Below are 20,009 nucleotides of genomic sequence, written 5' to 3' on the forward strand. Positions count from 1 at the left end.
TTGCAAAATTGCTTTTGTTGTTGTAGTATCATTGTTTGTTATTGCTGCTGGTGATAAAGGCTATCTCTTAAAAACGTTCAAATTTTATGGCCACATTTTCCATGTTTATGCTTAAAAGTCAAATGATTTTACAGATTGATAACATTTTCTCTTATAAAACAGACTTGTATTTTTTGTGTGCTAGTATAACATTGTCCACCGTAGGCGATCATACAATCATCTAAAAAATATATATAAATTGCTTCTCTCTTAGAAGCTGTTTATATTCCAGAATTTCAACATAAAAAATGCCTCTGAACCCTGTGACCGGATCAAAAACTTTCTATATTTTTGTTGTCATTTCCCTCCAAAGAGCCTCTTCGGAGTGCCGCTTGCTCTCCAACATAATGGCCTCGTAGGCGAATCGGGGGAAAAAAAAAAGTCCTTAAATAATTGATCGCTTTAATCTGCTCACTGAGGTGTGGGCTCTTTGACAGTAATTATAAATGCGTGCAGAAATTATAGCGGAATACTTTAACTGCATTAGGAGTCATCTGATGAACGAGGTGATTGCCGGCTCATTTCCAACAATGGGGGCCACGTCGGTGTCACGCGCATTGGAATGGCTGCCGCTTTCCACCCATTTACCATCAAATGTCACTCGCCTGTTATAAAATAGCCATTTGATGGGTCGAGGTAATTGAGGACTTGATTGCTGCGAGAAAAAGAGATGAATTGCATAAAATGTTTATGAATTTAGGAGGCAATTATTTTTTAATAGCCTTGAAATAATAGAGCTGGAGGAAATATGTTTAATTGTTATGATAGCATCTTGCAGAAAAGCAATAAAGGCCGACATGAGGAAATATCTCGGCGCTGCATCTAAACGCCATTATGTGGAGATGAGGAAGTATTGTACACTGCGGCCTTGTTGTCCTTTATCTCACAACGCTTCTCACTGTGAGATTAAAATGTGTTCCTGTTTCCACAATTGAATAAGATGCATCCTGCAGCTCTATCATTTCCTAATAATGTCCTCAGAGCAAACGTGGTACTTCAAGTCCATGCCAATATTCATCACTATTAGCTGTTGTTTACACCCTCTCTCTTTGCCATCAGGGGCATTTTTACGACATTTGTGGAGGAGTGAAGGCTGAGCTAAGGAGGAGTCCATTTAATTCTGGGCCACTTCCATTTAGCAGGAGCTAAAACATGTCCTTTGCGGGACACAACTATTAAGAGCAGTGGTAGGGGTTTATAATGTGTGTGTGTGTGTGTGAGTGGAGGGGGGGCAAGTCCAAAAGTTCTTGCCATCTTTATCCCGATTACGGTTAAGAAAGCCCTTGAACAGGGCATCCCCACAAAACTCACTTCAGTGCAGCAAAAATAGAGAGCAGAGTGTAAGTTGAATTGCCTTGTGAGTGTGATAAATCAAACCTAAAAAAAATACAATATATAAAAAACAGAAATAATTAAAAAATAAATAAAAAATACACAAGTGGATATCAATAAATTAAAATATAGTTGTGTTCAATTATTTCAGTAATTTGATTTAAAAATCGAACTGACATATTTGCATAGTACAGATATAATACTCGATATATCTAATATTTTTTTTCACAATTTCTAATCATCAGCAAACATTTTATTTTCTTCACATTTTATATTCACTTTATTTTCCCCTTCAAGCAACTTCATCATACGTGTTGAATTTTTATGAAAAAAAAACCCGCACATTTTTCCATGTGATTGATTTATCCACATCAGTAGACAGAGAGGTGACAGTTAATGGAGTTATTTTTAAAATAGGAAGAAAAAAAACAAACATATCCAAAATAGAATATTTCTCTTCCTTGCTGTCATGTCCTAGCATGTTATATTTATCTTTTGATAAAAAAAAAAAAAAATGTTAGGCTATTAACGCGCTGCTACTGTCTCCTGTGATAACCGCTGAAGGTATCAAAGATAAAAATTCCGCCATCGGGACTTGCGCTTGTTAAGTCTGTAATTGGTACCAAGTTGGATACGTGATGATATTTTGCTCAGAGTCAATGATTTGAAATGAATAAAATAACAATACAAGCTGTTATCAAATGTTAACTCTTTATTTGAATATGTAAAAAAAAAAAAGGTGCAGGGATCACCGGTAACATTTGTCTTGCAGCTTGTCCTCATTGCATGTTTTTCTTTTTCATTTGAAATAGTTTTTGCTTTTTGAAATGCTCGGGCCACTTTTGAGACTTGTACAGAGTCCAAATTGATGATTAAAGACTAAAGTGCTTTTACTTTCGCTCTCTCTTTTCTAATGGGACACGACACGGCTTTACATAGAAATAGACTGTACAGCTCTGCGCAGAGCGATTCGCTGCACATGTATTCAGGTGTTCTGTATCCCAAAAGTTGCAAAGTACAATTATCGTTTCATTATGCTGACTTTCAAATACAATTGAAACTTGGCATATCATACAAATAATAAATAGTAGTCATAGCCGTGGCTACGCATGCAAGCATTTATGTTTCTTCAAGCAGTAATCGACTTCATTACTGGTGATGAATTGGAGCAGGGTGCAAACGTTTGTTTTAGTGTCTCCGAACGTTTTCCGAACCAGTGTGTCTTTGCCGCCACTCCGTCAAATGTTGAACAGTACTACGCAACGCTAACTGGGAAAAACAGTTGAAATGTCCGACCCGTGTGTTAAAACAAGAACTGTGTCAGTAAAACTATTCTTTGTCCATCTCCACGTACTGCGAGTGGTTGTCAGGGGATTTGCTGTGAGTTTTACTCAAATGGAGTTTGACGGCGTGATTACTGGCGAATGTCCGACAGCACAGCTTACATTTAAATTTAGAGTCACCGTCCTCCTCCGGGACCAGAGTCTCTGAGACCCGGACGCCGAGAACCTTCGGGAGCTCCGCCTCGTCCACCTTGATCTGATGCTCCACCGGCATCTTGTTCATGTCTTTGATTTGGAAGCCCAGATGGGATTCCAGATGGGAAATGAAGGAGGTTGGCGACCTGAACTGTGAAGCGCAGTCATTGCAGTAGAAGACCGGGTGACCCGTGTCCATGTTCTTGAGGAATTTGGTGCCTCCCGTTTTCCGTAACTGGTACTTCACATTAGCTAGCCAATGACTTATGGTGGTCATGGAGAGTCCTGTGAACTTCGAGATGTGCATCCGCTCCTGAGGGCCGAGGTCTGAGAGAAGATACTTCCCCTCCGAGGTGAGGAAGAGACTGGAGGCGAACTGAGCTTGCAAGATGAGAAGATGGCGAGGATTCCAGTTGGACTGGCGGCCTTTGCGCTTGTGGACGGAGTAGACCTCGGCGGACACGTCCTCAAAGCGCCTGACGTCCGATTCCAGTTTCATGGCCGGGAGCCTGGATGCGGTGGGCGGCTTTGGCGTGGTGGCTTTGGGAAGCACTTTAACCATGTCGGCGATGTCGGACAGGGCGTACTTCTGTGGCATCGGGGTGGCGGACTGCAGCAGAGAAGATCTTGGTTTGCTGTGTTTCGATTTAGTCAGGTCTATCGGTTGGTCATCGGTTGGAAAAAGAAATGTTTTTTTCGGCTTATTCCTGGCGGGATTACTGAGCATCAACGAGGGCTTGTCGCTGCAATTGTTAGTGTTTGCAAAAATAGACTGGATATGAGAAGATAGTTCGTCTGCTCGCGAGTTGTTGGGCTTATTTGCTTTGCCCAAATGATTGTTCAGAACTGACTGCAGCGCACTAAGAGGGTTTACGGCAAGGATATCCAGAGTGTCTTTGAGAGGCTCTGTGACGCCGGCAGAGGGGCTTGGAGTCTTGCCCCTGTCAAAAAAATCGGGGCTCAGCTTCCCTTTGATCGGCTCACTCCCGTCATTCCCACAGTCGGCATCTGGCTTTGAAGAGAAAGAGGAATCATCCTGACAATCGCTGTCGTCCGTCTCCATCAGATCAAGCTTCACACTTTGACTTTCCTTCCCGTCACTAATCACAACCGTTTCTTGTTTGATGTCCAAGTTCTTATGTGTCCCCTGGGGACTCTCAATGCCAGTGGCACCAAGATACTTCTCCTTCGGGGCGAGCACCCTCAGCTTTTGGTTGAACGTTTGCTTCAGCTGAACAGGGGGTGACGCAGCTGTGATGGGGCTGCTTTTGATGATGCCAGAGATCTGATAGGCGGCGTGAATGCTCGGATAGGCACTCCAGCTTGGCGTCCCTGTTTGGGCTTTATTGATAGCCGAGGCTACTGTGTTAGCTAAAGATTTAAGAATGTCTCCCCCTCCACCAGAGTCCTGCTCCAGGTCTTCCTCCCGAAGATAAGGGTACTTAAATCCCCCATTTCCTGCCTTTTGATCTTCACCCTCTTTTTCTTTGTCATCTCTTGCTTCTGTTTCTTCCATTTTGTTTGATGCGCCCTCCCCTTGGCCATCTGTCTCGCTGCTTGCAGGGGAAACATTTTTGGGAGACAACTTTTCTCCATCCGGTTCACCGGCGGTGGGCTCGGCTAACCCCTGGATTTTCTCCACAGACAGGGGATCGAGCGATAGCTGTTTACCCTTCTTGGAAGCAGAGTTGGTCACCTTGATGAAATGTCCTGTCACCATCATGTGTGTGGTGAGTTGCTGTAAGGTGTCATGGGAGCTTCCGCACTCCATGCATTTCAAAATCTGAGACTTGCACGTCTCGAACTGCCACGTGTAACTCGCACCGTTCTGATAGCCAAAGCGATTGTTTGCGTTCGAAACTGCACCGGCGCGTTGGGTGTCGCCGTAACCGGGTGCGCCCGTTGTAGAGTCGGGGGAGCACGGCCTAGCGGTTTCAAAAGCGCGCTTCTTTGCTGGTGGCAGTAGTTTGGGTGTGATTACTGGGATTGGCTCCTTTAAAGGCACTTTTTGGTAATGCTTAGTTTTGATCATATGGACGCTCAGATCCTGGAGAGAGTCAAACGAATGACCACAGAACATGCACTTCAGAACTTTCTGCGCATCTTCCTTCCCTTCCAGATCCTGCAAACTACGTTTCTTGGATTTAGAGGATGATGTGGAGGAATTACTCTGTTTGCTGATGTTGTTGTCCTGGTAGTGGCCACTCTTATTCATGTGGACCGTCAACTCCACCAGGGTGTCGTAAGCAGCGCTGCAGTCTTTACAGCGGAAGCGGCTAGCACCTGTGAAGACTGAACCGCAGGGTTTGCTGCTTTGACGGTACAAGTGGACCGAACTGAAGAGGTTGGGCTTGGACGTGGGTTTCGGGGAGACGGTCTGCTGCAGGGTCTTCGACAGAGCATCCTGGTGCCAGTCAAACTCACTCTTGGCGCTTCCGTTGGTGCTGTCACAGTTGGCTTTGCTGGTGTTTCGGCCCAATTTCAATTCCGTCCCAACACCTGTCCAGTAGGAATCGGAAAGAAAGTTTGCATAGGCTGCTCTCATTTTCTGCAAACTGTTGCCCGTTTCCTCTTTGCGTTTGGAGCTCTCCTCATCCGGCTGGCCGTCACGCGGTGAGGAGTTCTTGAAGTCCGACAGTCTGTCGCAGGTGTCGCTAAGGTGGGACTCCAGATCCGCCTCTTGGTTCGACAGGAGACTGGAGGGAGAGTTCTGGTTGCTGTAACTGTTGGTACTCTTGTTGTCCAGCTCACGATCTTCGGACACTTTGGGGCTCGTTTTCTCTGAGGATTCCTCCTCCGTCAGGGTGTCATTCTCTGCATCTTCCTCGACGATGGAGTCGTGAAGAGCAGCGTCTTCATCATCAGGCATGTATACTGAAATGACAAATGAAAGACACAGAGGAATTAATGAAGAAGTCAAGACATGGGCAACACAATGCTTCATCAAAATCAAACTTCTTAGCTTCATGCCAACAAAGTTTCTTCTTTGGAACACTCTAAGCATTCCTCTATTGTGTTTGTTCGATAATAGTATAAGGAAATTTGTATTTAAGCTAATGTGAAAAAAAAAGTCTTGCTGTGAGTAATATCACGCATCAAACTAAAATGGTGCAGAACGCGTAAGGCAAGCTGATGCATTGAAGTGGAGTGCGCATAATGGTTATTGTAAATGCAGTCTGAGACTCATGACTTGCCTGCAATTACTGTCATAAAATGGTGAATACCATTCCAAATGCTCATCCCTAATTCAGAATATAAACGATACATTCGAGCCGACATTTGTGCCTCGTGAGACCGGCTGGCGCCGGATGCGACGTCTTGACCAACAGTCCGGCGCGGTCTGTGATTCACGACGGGCCATCGACTTAGTGCTGTGTCCAAGGCTTTTCTGGCCTCAACTTGATGTGTTTACAACAGTCATTGGCGACTGAGTGACAAAAGCAAATTGATTCTTTGGAGGCCTGTTAACTGTTATTGCAAATGACCTATTCCACAGTGATTAAGGAGGCCGTGAAGTGCAGTGAAAATGCGAGCCTTGTGCTTCTCTGCGCCAACCCCGAAGCCAACGCAAAAATTTGACGTACTAATGTCGCGACATGCGCGAGCAACAAATTAGAAGGCGACGGGGAAACATGACTTCAGCAGATGCTTTGCGAGCCATTCGACATCAGGAAACTGATTTTGCTGACGGCGAAACAGAATTATGTTGCAAATGCGAGCGATGATGAAGAGCAATGAAACTGTACATAAATAACAACTTTCGAGAGATTACCGGCAATCTGTCAGGTCTTTATATTCCCCCCGACAGCCTCGTAAACAGTAATTACATCTTTCATTATTCACCTGTTCCTTCTCCCAACTCATACTGCACAAACATTATTGCTTTCATTAACAGATAATTAAACAACACTATTACTAATTGGCACACTTCCCGTCACGCAATTAGAAGAAGTCTGACTCAGCACGGAGCATTTCACGTGGCTGCGGGAGCGAAGGAAAATCTCCTCTTTAAATGGCCGTCAACGACATCACGACTGCCGTTCTCCTCGCAAGACACTTTGCCATAAACGAAGTTTGTCAGCACAAATCTGAGATGTTTTCCACCTCGCAGCCATGCGGGGAAAATGTGCATTTTGGGAGAGAGACTTGGCAGATGTGCTCTCCCGCTTAAAAAATGAATGGGACATAACAGCCATGTCCGGGTGCACTTATGCCATTCACGTGGTTAATATTTCCTCTCTCCACAGAGCGGCGTGCGCCGGTCCCACGCCGGCCGGCCGGCCGGCTCTGGAAATGCCTTGCTTCTTTGCTTTCTGAAAATAAAACTTTTTCCTTTTTGAATCAATATTTCACAAGCGCCTCCAGAGAAAGCCCGGAGGTGTGTTGCTTGCCAGCTAATGGACACAAGATGGAGATGGGCTTTGGACTTTTAAAACAAATATAGAGAATGTGGCATCATGAACACACAAGAGCCCTCAACCGTGCCATGACCTTGATCCGCCGTAGGAGCGACGTTTGGATTGGCCGACTGACATCCGTGATGGCCTCTAAAACACGTTGGATGCTGAGGGAACGTGGAGGTATATTTTATTTAGAGTTTTATATGTAGAAGGAGAACACCGGCGGCTCTGACAAGCTCGAGTGGCAAGAACAAACGTCAAAGTGGAGCTATTAGTGGTTTTTAGGCTGGAGGGAAACTGAACGCAAATGCTTGTTGTAAATTCTAAAATTCACTTTAACTTCACCCCTTTTTTAAGAAAATAATTGTGCATTCCGCAAGGGAGTTTCACCGTTTACTGTAATATCAATTTTAATACGAAGGTCTGTCTTATCGCACGGGGCAGAATCGTGGGAGATTAACAGCTGCCCTTCCCGCTCTTCTACGCGGTTCTATCAGATGGCCCCGAGTAGCAAACTTCCAGAGGCACCAATTAACCTTCTGGCAGGCGTTGCCGGAAAGTCCCTCTCTTGCCTTTCACTCGGCGTTTGTAACTCAAATATTTCCTAACAGCCTTTTATACAAATTGAGATTCAAGGACAAGACCAAAGATGGATAATTACGGTAATAGCAATGTCATAAACGCAAGACTCACATTTACTCAGTGGCAGAAATTACTGCCCATATTTTAGAGGTAGCCCTTTTTCCTCTTTTTTATTTATTTTCTTATAAACGCATTTATATTTGTAATCATTATTCCCATTACAATTTATGTCCTAAATTCAAATTATGATGTTGCCTAGTCCTGCAACTATTTTCCTATTGGGATGAGGATTGCATTTGTTCAAGTGCATGGACAATGCACTCGATGTGGTTCAATTACGGCAGTGACCAAGATTTGATTGATGAGTCACATTCTGCTGCCTGGCCATGTCACATGTCTCCATAAGTTTTGTTCGACAGAACCTCCAGAGTAAAATCATTAGTACCCCATCATGTAATTTGAGGCTCACACAGCAGAGAAAGGACAGGAGCTTGGTCAAAACAGTCACACTGAAAAAATGGCAGTCAAACAAAGCCGAACATCCAACTTCCAGAAAACTATGGGTTGGCCATATGGAGCATCTTATTTCCATTACAACCCACCACCACAGAAGAAGAAACCAGCCCACCCTTACCCAAAAGGTCTTCCAAAAATACTGCCATGGGGTCGGAAGAAGGCAACCTGACTACCTAGCTTGCAAAACAAGAAGCTGGCATGGCTTACAGGAGATTTAGCATGTCGTAAAGCACCGTTAAAGCCTCCAATCTGTGTCAACGCAAATTTATATCTTCAGACGGAGATATGCAAAGGTCAAAAAAGCCGAGGTGTCCGTCGTTAATCAACCGACTGAAGTGTTTAGAACCTTTATCCGTGAAAGCAGGCTCTTGGCATAGTGAGGCCGAGATTTACGGAGGCAGCCGCCTGTTTGTCAGCCAACACGCTCTTTTCCTCACGTCTACAGAAAGCGGCTAAGTGCTTCGGCCATACTAGATTACTTTTACGGCTACATCCACCCACTGGCAGCAAGTTGTCCAAGCCGATCGCGAAGAGCGTACAGCACCAAATATTTAGTGCGACGTTTGCAACTTAAGAGCGGACGGTGCTGGCTTGCCTGCTCGAGAGACGATTCTCAGGATGTGTCAATCATTTGAGGAATTTCCTGTTTCAACACGCCAGCGTGTAAGAATGTTTCGCCCACAAAAAGGTCAACACCTCATTAAATTCTTAGTAAAAATACTTGCTACATCCATCCAGTTTAAGGCGGGATGTCATCTTTTCAACCATGTGTCCAACGTTTTGTGGGTTCATGTTGAAAATTACGGAATTCAAAATGATTTGAGAAATGACCGTGTGACGCACGTGACCATTAGCTGCACCTACATGATTGGAGTGTACATTTTATATGTAAAACAGAGTGAGTTTATACAAATTTCTTCTTAGCCATTTCCTGCTACATTTTTGTTTCTGCAGCTTGACAAAGTTAACGCCTGTGTGAGTTCAACATAAACAGCAACTTATCATCTTCATAACATTTCATCTTGAAATAAACAGTGTTGAATATAGCATTTTTGCATATTTGTACAATCTCTGCATCCAACTCTGAGTTATGAAGTTAGCATTAACGCTACGAGCTTTAACACAATGATGGAGTTGGCGACGATTGGAAAATGTTCCAAGCTTACATAATGACACTACAGTCCTACGCATCAATCAATTTGATTTTCAAAATAAACAGATAGGTTAGAGTGTAAAATATGTCCCATTTGAAATAACAAAATGTAATTGTGATAGTGGGATTGAGGTAAATTGAGGTAAAAGCATTCAGAAGGAAAGCAGCAAAAACAGAAGTAGATTGGCACGATTACAAAAAGAACACACTATGCATGGTCAAAATTGAAACATGTTAAAAGAAGACTACAAAAATATTTAAAATGCTTAAAAGAAATTATAGTTGTTTTTTAACTTCACTCAGAGGCTTATCTCATGATTTATTGGACACAAAGGTATTCTGGCTGCAGATGATATGAAGTAGCCGCAGCAATGACAGACATGCTGTTCTTAAAACAATCCATGTGGCGAATCCACATGATTATCAACGTTTCACATTTATTAAATATAAGAAACTGATAAACACCTTGCTAATTCAAAGTTTTCCATGACGGGGCATGATACTCGCATTTCCAAATATTCAACTACCCTCACCAAAATACAAGACCCCCCCCTCATGCACACCTCCACCCACAAAGGCTCTCAGGCTGTCTCAGGCTTCACTTTTGCTGCCCGCCGATCGATATCTCTTTTTACTTCTCATTGATTGCTTAGCGGCGGGAGCGACCTAAGGAGGACTGTTATGACATTTCCAGATTTCCCGCTGTCCTTGCAACAATCAATTACATGTGCATGGCAATCAAAACCTCTTTGGAAAATGAACCTGCCCTGTGACATTTTCATCTTGGAGATTTATGCCACGTAAAACGCAAGAAAAATGGCATCAGTGAACGTTCTGTGGTTGCTGTGGTAACTATCACCTTCTCCCTCACATCAAAGTACCAATTAATGGTGTGTGTCAATTTCAAAACACTTTAAATAAGTGTGGAGGTGTCAGTCAAAAGAAAAAAGTTGGTTTCTAAACAAAGTTGAGCTGCTTGTTTTAGTGCCGAGAACAAGCAGAATAAAAGTCGTGTCCTCGGTGAGCTATGATTAGAAGGCGGCGCACACCCGCCACAAGGTGTAATATTTGACATCTTGAGATCTGACGATGTGTGTGAGTCACGATCAAACGCCGACGCTGTCAGACATCCCGATGACAGACTTGATGACACGCTTGACGTCTGATGTTAATTCTGAACACAGTCACAAAAATAAAGGGGGAAAAAAATGGCCAAGTGTTAATTCCGAGCCCCGCAGCCATCTGTAAATATCTGCAAATGCTTTTCCTCGTCACCGTTTCCTGTCAGGAAGCAGCCGAGGTGCACGCGAGGACGCAGACAGAACAATCAAGCCCGGGCTGCCTCCTTTTGACAAAACATGTCTGGAGGTTAATTGACATCATGGGATGAAATAGTATTTGATTTGCCTTTAAACAGGAGCGTGTCATTACCTCCCTTCTGACCCATTATTTCCTTGCAAGTCTGGAGTCAAGCAGCTCTGATGACGCCCTCGAGGGACTTCAACTACTCTGCCACGCTACGACTGATCATTTCAGGGATTTAGCTAGCGGATATGGATGGCACACTGCACACTGCTTTGCAATGAGCAGATTGGGGATGGGAATTTGGACTCCATCTCTTGATGGATAAAATGGAATCGGTTAACTCATCGTTCGAATCACGTTATAACCAATGGCTGTCGGTCAGCCACAACTTCAAACTAGTTAGTGAACCCCGATAGTGATTCCGCTTATTTATTCCTCTTAGACAAAAAAGAACACAGAAGGACTTGGCCACTTAATGCATCTTGTTCTCGACTATGATCGGGCTTTGAATTTTTGTGAGAATGGCGAAAAAGCAAAGAGGACAAAACAACAATTCAAGACTTAAGAAGCAACCGTCACGAGGGGAGTTTGCCGCTGGCAAGGCCGATCTGACGCTCACCTCGCTCAGATGTGCCTCTGGGAAAGCTCCCAGATAGCAGTTTTAAAAAAGTGGGTTTCTATAATCGCTCAGAAGGTGTTTTGCAAAAACAGATCAATTACGCTCTTATTTATGGGAACATTTATTCTTTTGTGTCTGAATTAGTTGATGAAGATGAATGCAAAAGGTGCACAGGAAATATTCTCAAATGTTAGTCATCAAACTGTTTTGGGAGATTAATCTCGTGACAAAAATATTCCGGCAGGATTATGAAAGTTAGAATTTCACCTATGATTGTTCTCTATCTCAATGTTTGAAGCTGTTGGACTCTTTTTATTTGGACTGCTCAAAATTGATTGAGACAAATTTTCACGATTTTCAAATAAGAGAAACAAAGACCGCATAAAGCTTTTTGGTCTCCTGAAGAAATTAATTTATGTGGTTGGAAAATGCACATTTAAAACTGCACTTGTTCAACCCAAATCCTCCAGAGCAGGAATGGATAATTTGATTTATCATGCATATCCCAAGATAAGACGAAGTGTCTTGAAAGGGAGGGTTGCTGATTTAGTTTTGGCTCCAAAAAGCACAAGTCAGGGAAAAGCCCATCTTGACTTCTGTATGGATGACGTAGATTCTACTTTGAGCACATTACGTCCTCCACTAAGCACAAGTTATTCATGCAGATAAATGCCTCGTTCTCATACAGCCTCAACCTGAATATTTGATGCCCTAATATAATCACATGAAAACTTGCGGCTCAAAAGAGGACAACAGATTGTGTGCGCGGCAAACGACGCTCAACTGGACCCCGAGCCAGATTAATACGACGGGATGGCGGATGCGACACCATCTCCTGCCATCTGGCTCTTCATTTGGCCAAAAAGGATCACAATAATTAAGGCAATTAATCAAAGAAATGTTTTCATGAGCCACATTCGCTAAGCAGAAAAAAACAAAAACACTCAGCACACATCCAACTCTAACGAGCATATTCACCCAGTCACCACCTCGCTTGTGATGTCATCCAGTGAGGTTGACACCCCTTTTGATGATAGAATATTCCGCGCCCGTCGACCCGAGGCCTAATTGGAAGCGAGCTGTCCGAGAGCGACACAATCTGCTACCCGGAACCCGGAGTCATCACTTTGATGACGCATCACATGAGGCCGCTGCTGCACCGACAGACCCGGAGCCAGATCATGCACCAGCACACACACACAAACACACTCGCACACACACAGGCGTTGACATCCTGGTGCGTTTTGTCTTCTTTTAGATGATAAAAAAGGAGAATATTGTGCATCATTAGTGCACTTCATCTTGATGCAGGCAGCCACAATTATACTGTAAATGCATTGGCAATTGTCCAACAAATCTCTTTTAAAACCGTTTTAAAATTCCTTCAAAATCTTGACAATGTCATTATCATATGTACAGTATTGTTTTATACATTTTATTGGCTACAATCTGTGCTCTCAATTAACATTTGCTGCATTAATCTGTAGGAGCAGTGAACATAATGCCCGTTTGTACTTCAATTAATTGAGGTTAGGCTGTAAAATGTAAGATGAATAATTAAATTATTAAATTGAATTACTTTTAATGAAACAACAGCTTTGAAATCATGGCGATCCTATATTGGCTTATAATAACGGTGACCCGCGGATCAACTACTTTAGCGTTCTGTAATAACCAGGAGACGGCCGAGACGTCTCTCACGTTGCGTTAGTACAAGCTCGGATGCTAACATTCCCACGCAGGGTTGTGTACAGTGCTGCTACTAACACACACAAATCAGTCAATATTTACTTCAAATGCAAGACATCAGATTGAGGCTGTGTGCTTGGATATATCCTTACGGGCATCCTTCAATTGTTTATGATATATGGCAATGTTTACGGCACACAGTATGTAGATACGCCTTGAATGTTGTACTCAGCAAGCAAAACAATCAAGGCTTAATGATAAGGATGATTATATCTTTTGAATGAGAAAAATGTCCAACGTCTACAAACAAACAGGAAGAAATAAGAATGAAAAATGACTCAAATGTGGGATACAATTACATTTAACACCAATAGGAGGAGCCCCAAAGCCGATAACCCGACTGTGACCTGAGCAAAGATTACAGTATGATGCCGCTCCTTAATCTTGCTTGACTTTTCCACAAACCCCACTTGGCATTTTGTTTAGATTTTTACTGCTGGGTTCAAATGGCACAATTTTGACGTTTTGAGGCACAATTGGGACATAAAAAATAACACAAACAAACACACACTAAAAACTAATTAAATACATTTAATGTTAATCTTATTGGAACATTAACTACATACAGAGGAGGTATGTAAACTGTGATGATTTACAATTTGGTACTGATCCAAATTATGATTGCTGGGTCAGTGGAGGGATGTTACTAAAACACCCCCAGAGCATCTTCCTCTGCTAGAAGGTAAACAAGAAGCCATCGGGGGGAGAGTGTTGGAAGTCTGTACAAGTGAGGATGTTCAAAAGCCCCAGTTCGTATTTGTCAGCTTACAGATGATTTTTTTCCACCCCCGCCCCGGCCGATCCACTCACGCAGACCCCCAGTTCCAGTCTGTCGGCTTAACCGGGCCGGCCGTGCTCATGACACGGCTCTCCCGCAGCAATGCGATGAGGTCCGATGCTTCCTTTCTGCGGAACAGCAGTTTACCCCTCGTTCACCCTTATCAGGGTGGGGGAGCCATCATCTCGCCGTACGCCACTCAAAGAGCGCGGCGCATATTGGAGCTGACCGCTCCAGCAAACAGGGCGGCGCTAATAAAAGAGCATCCTGCTCGCCTTCAGATTTCCCTGATGGACTGTCAGTCAGGAATGTTTGCGTGGCGGCCGCCAGGGAAGTGGGCAGACGTTTAAAGGACCTCGCAACACATGAGGCCTTTGTTCTGCTTAGGAGACACTGAGCGCCTCATTTCACTCACTGTGTGAATGCTGAGAGATGAGCTTTCACACTAACGCGATGGCACATCCTGAAATTTGCCTTCTTTTTTCCAGTCCTTCATCTGCTTGTCTGTATTGTGATGAATAGCAGCACCAGAACTAATGCCATTCCAACTCCAACAAACATTTTGGAATCACGGACTTGGTATGGAGTTAGTAAATGGAGTGTGAATGTTTTGAAATCCAAGTTAATTTTTTTTTTTTTATTCAGGTTTATTAAGCTGTAAAATCTTTTTTTTTGATAGAATTTGTGGTTAGCAAGTCTGCTTCTCATTTGAGAGTTTTCTGAGCTCAAATTTTGTTGCAGGCCTTCCTGTCTGGCGTTTCCATGTTGAACTCATGCAGGTTGTTCTACGGCTACTCCTGCTTCCTCCCACTTTCGAAAAACATCCATGTTAGGTTTATTCAAGATAAGGGCTGCAATTAATGACTTATTTTAATAATCGATTAATCTGTCGATTAATAATTTATCTTTCGATTAATCAATGAATCAGATGAACAATCCCTTTCTTTACATTGACATTAGTTAAAATTAAAAGTTCAGAAATAATTACAATGCGTTTACTGGTTTGCTCCGTAATATTTTGAATAAGTGGCAAAAATAATGATCATTGTTTTCCAAAGTAAATCAAAAAGTTTTATTTTGATTAAACACAAAGATAATCAGTCTGCTATCATGAATCAAGGAGTACATACATTTGAGAATATTTACCATTTAGAGGCTGGAATTTGTGGAACTTTTAAATGAAAATAAAAGATAAATTGATTACCAAACTAAACGATGAATTGATTATCAAACATAGTAATCGATTATTTGATAATCGATTAGTTGTCAATTAATCGATTAAGTGTCGCACCCCTATTGAAGACTTTAAACGGTACATTGGTGTAAATATGACCAGCACCAAAGTAAGGAAAATAGATGGATAACTATTTTTTTTCAATGGCACACAGATGGCCATTCCTCAACAGATCACTTGTTGCTTCTAACACTTACTGCATCACCTTCAGAAAAGCCATGATGAGATCACAGAAACGCGTCATTTCTCTATATCCAATCAGATTGCGCTGATGTCATCACATTTGTGCTCACAACCATGTTGCAAGGTGTCAGGAGGCTGCTTTGACATGCTGTGATGGGACAGTTCTTTCTCTGCATAAGATAATGGACAGAATTCTAAAGATGCCGTGGCACTCCAGCACTTAGTCATGCTGCATTTACATACTGCAAGGAATTAGGAAATATCCCAGTTGAAGCTCACCAGGTCTGACCTCAAAGTCTTTCGATCAAATATAATAATAAAAAAAAAAGGCTGACTAGGATAAGAGTATTTGCCTGAAATTATACATGTGCTACACCATAAGTGACTTGCCATTGTAAGCAATGCCATTAGCGATATTGTGCTAGATAGACAAAGCATATAATTTGAGCTTTCTATAAGGTAGTTTTATGTTAACCTGTTCATATTCCAAAATTACAAATTGATCGAGCAATGTCGAAACCATAGCCTTTAGAATCAATGTGCATGAATAATCAGACCTTGTGCGCCCTTGTGACATCACTTGTTATTTCATTAACTATATCTCACTCACTCCCGGTGGGACCTACGGTGACTCCCCCTGAGATGGCTCTCTCCCAGCAACATCACCTTCATATGAACCCAAAACAACGACCTGTCCTCCTCCCCCAAAAAAGCAGCCTCCATCAAGGTCAGGCTCTGATGAATGTGATAGTGCAGCTGTGTGTATCCTATTAAAAACAATCTGCATGTCACTCCCCCCTGCCTGCTTTTTTTTTTTTTTTTTTTACGAGGCTGCTGGATGCGCTCCAGCCGCAGCTTTCCTCGTACAAGCACTTTTAAGTTTTCAGCAAAGGGAGGCACTTTTTTAACATTCCCACTTCATTAATAGTAGATTGCCACTTTTTCCCTTCATTAAATACAATGAGGAGGCTGCGGATGGAAGGTACGGCTGCGAGAGTGCCTCGGCCCGTTGTTTCTGACGGGACCGAAATGTGACAAGACAACGAGTGTATTGAAAAGAGCCCCCCAATAAAAGCCTCCCCAGTATAAAATGATCATTTTTAAGTGCAAAACTTGAATGGAGCTTTGTCACTCTGACAGCCCGTCGTGACAACAAGGCTGCCCAAACAGAGACGGGTGTTGGCAGCCCCGCAGTTGAAAGTTTCCCTCTTCCAAAAACAGACCCTCCGCTGTTTGTGGATATTCTACAGCGCTGATATCTGCGTGTTGATTAGAATAAAAAAAGAATTGCGTTGAATCGGCGCTCCCCGGAGCAGCACATCAGCCATTGTGTCGCAATGACAGTCACTCCATTGAGCCAATTATTTCCCTTCGACAAAAGCTGCTTAAAAGACTGCTGTCATTGTTGGAGTCATAGGGAATAAAAAAATGACATGACGGCTCTAACATACAACCCCACTAAGTATTACTTTTACCACTGGGAAATGATTCCTTTGTCTGGTTAAAGCTGAAGCCTTTGCAGCGCTAATGCAATAATGAAGCCTTTGAAATGGAGATGTTAAAAACTATAATGTTTAGTCTCGCAGGCACGGCAAGTCAATATAATGTAGTTTAGTCTTTAACATTATGTAAATGCCCATATTCCCCCCCACCTAGTACTTTTTACAATGGACAGCTAAATGACCAATGAAAACATGCTTTATTGTGATTTTAACTGGTATGGCCATTGGCCAACAGAGTCTATGAAGCATTTACGTCCACTACAGACCTAACGTTCTCGTCGTCTGAGAAAGAAAGCACACCGACAATACTATTAAAACAAGAGCTGACCCTTTATTCTTTGTTTTTATCAACCGAGAGCTGACAACCTTGACTCATGAACATGTTTCCGTTGAGTTTGACAGATGAATGCAGCTCAAAATACGTTGGTTTAATTAGCCATAAAACTACGAATTATGCTGATTTAAAATGTCAATGCTTTGCAATCTGAGCTGGTTTAACCTTGATACGCAAGGTCAATTCCTTTGTTTTGGATGTATACTGCAGACATTTGAGTTCTAGATGTAACAGAATTAATTCTGTAGTCTACAAAACCAATTTACAGCTAAATGCGTTCAACCTAATCAGGAAAAACTTGCAGCAAGACAATGGGGCCAAAACACACTGCCAACTCAACAAAGGACTTCGTCAGGTGGGGAAAACTGGATACCGGTCAGGTCGATCACTGACAAGCATTTTCTCTCCTGAAGAGGAGATTGAAGGAAGAAACCCCCAGAAGCAAACAAGAACTTGAAAGAGGATGCAGACCAAGAAAAAAAATGAAGAATACAACATTCTGCTGAAGTCACTCGGTTGTAGGATTGATGCAGTTGTTACAAGAATTTTTCCACCAAATATTCCATGTTAATCACTATAAGTCAATTTCATAACCTCCATTCCAATATTTTTGCTCACTTGAAAAGGGGCTCTGTCCTGAGTAGTTTAACATATCTAGATTACCATGAAATAAAAGGTGGATTTATGAACTTCTGTCTCTCAATCATCTTCAGTGGACAAGAAAAACAAATTGCCGTTACAATACTTTTGCAGGGGACAGAAAAATTGATATTAGAAACAAATCTCTGATTTCATATCACTGGGTTTGTTATAGATCAGCTGAAGTAGGAAGAGAAAATTCATGTAGTATAAGCCCCATGATGCGGCCTTACAAATGCATCACAGCTCTTCAAATATTGCCACTGGAAAAGTCAGAGCCACAACAATATTTTCCCTGCGTGACATTTGCGAGGCAAGAGAGGAGGAGTAGGTCGCTGACTTTTCTTCTTTATTCACGACACGAGAGAGAGAGAAAGAAGAGAGTGGTTAATTTATTGAAAAGATGGTAGGCGGATGAAGCAGCGGCACGGAACTGATACCCTGCACGGCTGTAGGTTGTGCGCCGAAGGAGGGGGCAGAGGGATGGGGGCGGTAACAGGGGGGGCCTGGGGGGAGCTGCGTGGACCGGTGCGACAGAGGAACGGTTAATGGAAATGAGTGACAGGCTTTCAGAATGATTTACAACGGGTGGTGCTGCGGCAGAGGCGGCACTTGATGGATGATCCTGAAAGACGGAGACGAACCATAAATCATGTCTGGGAATCATTGACAGAGATAAAGGAGGGCGAGAAAAAGCAACGGCATTGACGTTCATTCTTCCAATAATGTACATTGACGAGTTACACTACGGAGCCTTAATTAAAAAGTGAACATGGGTTCCCCCCCCACCCACCGGCTGTCCTCCCCCATCCCTCTGTATTGCCTTATCAATGGTAATTAAGGATGCAGCATTCTTGACCCAAACACACTTCCGCCACGAGTTAAGTTTCTGCGCCAAAAGATAACTTCCATGCCTCTTCCTCCCAAAAACAATACTTGACAAATTTCTTAGGACATTTTTAGGCACATCTTCATGGTTCTATAGGGAAACATTGCATGTAGGCTAAATGCTAACATGACTGGTGTAAGAAAAGGCTGCCATTCTTAATCCATCCATTTTCCAGTGTTTATGCTGTTCGGGGTCATAGGTGAGCTGAAGCCTATCCCAGCTGATATTGGGGGAGAAAGGCAGGATACATTTTGAACTGGTCATCAGTCAATTGCAGCTATATGCTAAACAATCAATCAGTCTCACATTCACATCTTTTCTCTTCAACGATTATTGTTCGAAGCAACAGTGAAGAGTAATTGTGTATTCGTTGTCAAATAGTGGACTCCACTTTTAAACTACACTCAATCTGAAAATGCCATTCAATTGTTTAACTGAAGAAAAAAAAATCCCCCTCAATTCAAATCAGTTGTATTTATTTGCCCCTCATCGCGGTGGCGACGTTTGCATGTTCTTACCTCAGTCTGAGTTGCATGCAAATCTATTTCTGAGAATGCCATCTGTCAATTGTTTCTTTATTGTCTTCAAGCATCCACGTCTTCGTGTATTGGCCGCAACCTTATTCCGGGAAGGCTCTACAAATTGTCAAACTGACCTGAGAGTTTGCATGTTTGATTTATTGTCTTAAAAATCAGACATGTACACAAAAGTGAGTGGTGCCACCATCTTGACGATGGCGTCGGTGTGTCTTGAGTGCAGATGGCACTTTGATAAACAGGAGCAACCCTGCAGGAGCCAGCATGAGTGGCATTCCACATCAGCTGAGCTCGCTTTACGTGCGCACAATAGAGCAATGAGGTGAAAGTAATCCTAAACATCTGTCCGCTGGGTCCTACACGCACATGCTGTTTGTTCAAGTTCTAGGAAAGACATTAGAAAGTGGGGGTGGGGTTGATGGAAGGGGGCTGTTGGAGCAGATATCACTTTGTATTCTCGCCTCCAGAGGGATTAGGCTCATGTTGTCCCTCCTTGCCATCTTGCCACAAACAAAACATGCATATGTTAAAGCATGTCAGAAATAAAATTTATTAGCAGATTAAATGGACACAAATTGATTTTTGCTCATCAAGACTTTAGTCAATCATGTGAATCTAAAGGGAATAGCAGAGTGATATTTCCAATATTTGTTTCCCCATTTTATTTTATTGCTGGTGTAAATAATAATTGATTGTTTGTCTTGGGCTCCCTCCTTACGTGGTCCAATCAAATATAGCGGG

At 42.8% G+C, this 20,009-nt stretch overlaps 1 protein-coding gene across 1 annotated transcript in view; it reads right to left on the bottom strand.

Annotated features, from left to right (window-relative positions):
- Nucleotides 1-2,063: 2,063 nt before the first annotated feature.
- tshz2 (teashirt zinc finger homeobox 2) overlaps nucleotides 2,064-20,009 on the bottom strand; it is a 37,850-nt gene continuing 19,904 nt past the window's right edge. Inside the window, exon 2 of the mRNA XM_088369046.1 lies at nucleotides 2,064-5,723. Coding sequence (XP_088225172.1) covers nucleotides 2,701-5,723 — 3,023 coding nt within the window. The 3' untranslated portion in view covers nucleotides 2,064-2,700. The remainder of the gene's footprint in view (nucleotides 5,724-20,009) is intronic.

Source organism: Syngnathus floridae, chromosome 2 (genome assembly GCF_059516105.1).
Source record: "Syngnathus floridae isolate MCC-2025c chromosome 2, RoL_Sflo_1.0, whole genome shotgun sequence".
NCBI classification, from domain to species: domain Eukaryota; kingdom Metazoa; phylum Chordata; class Actinopteri; order Syngnathiformes; family Syngnathidae; genus Syngnathus; species Syngnathus floridae.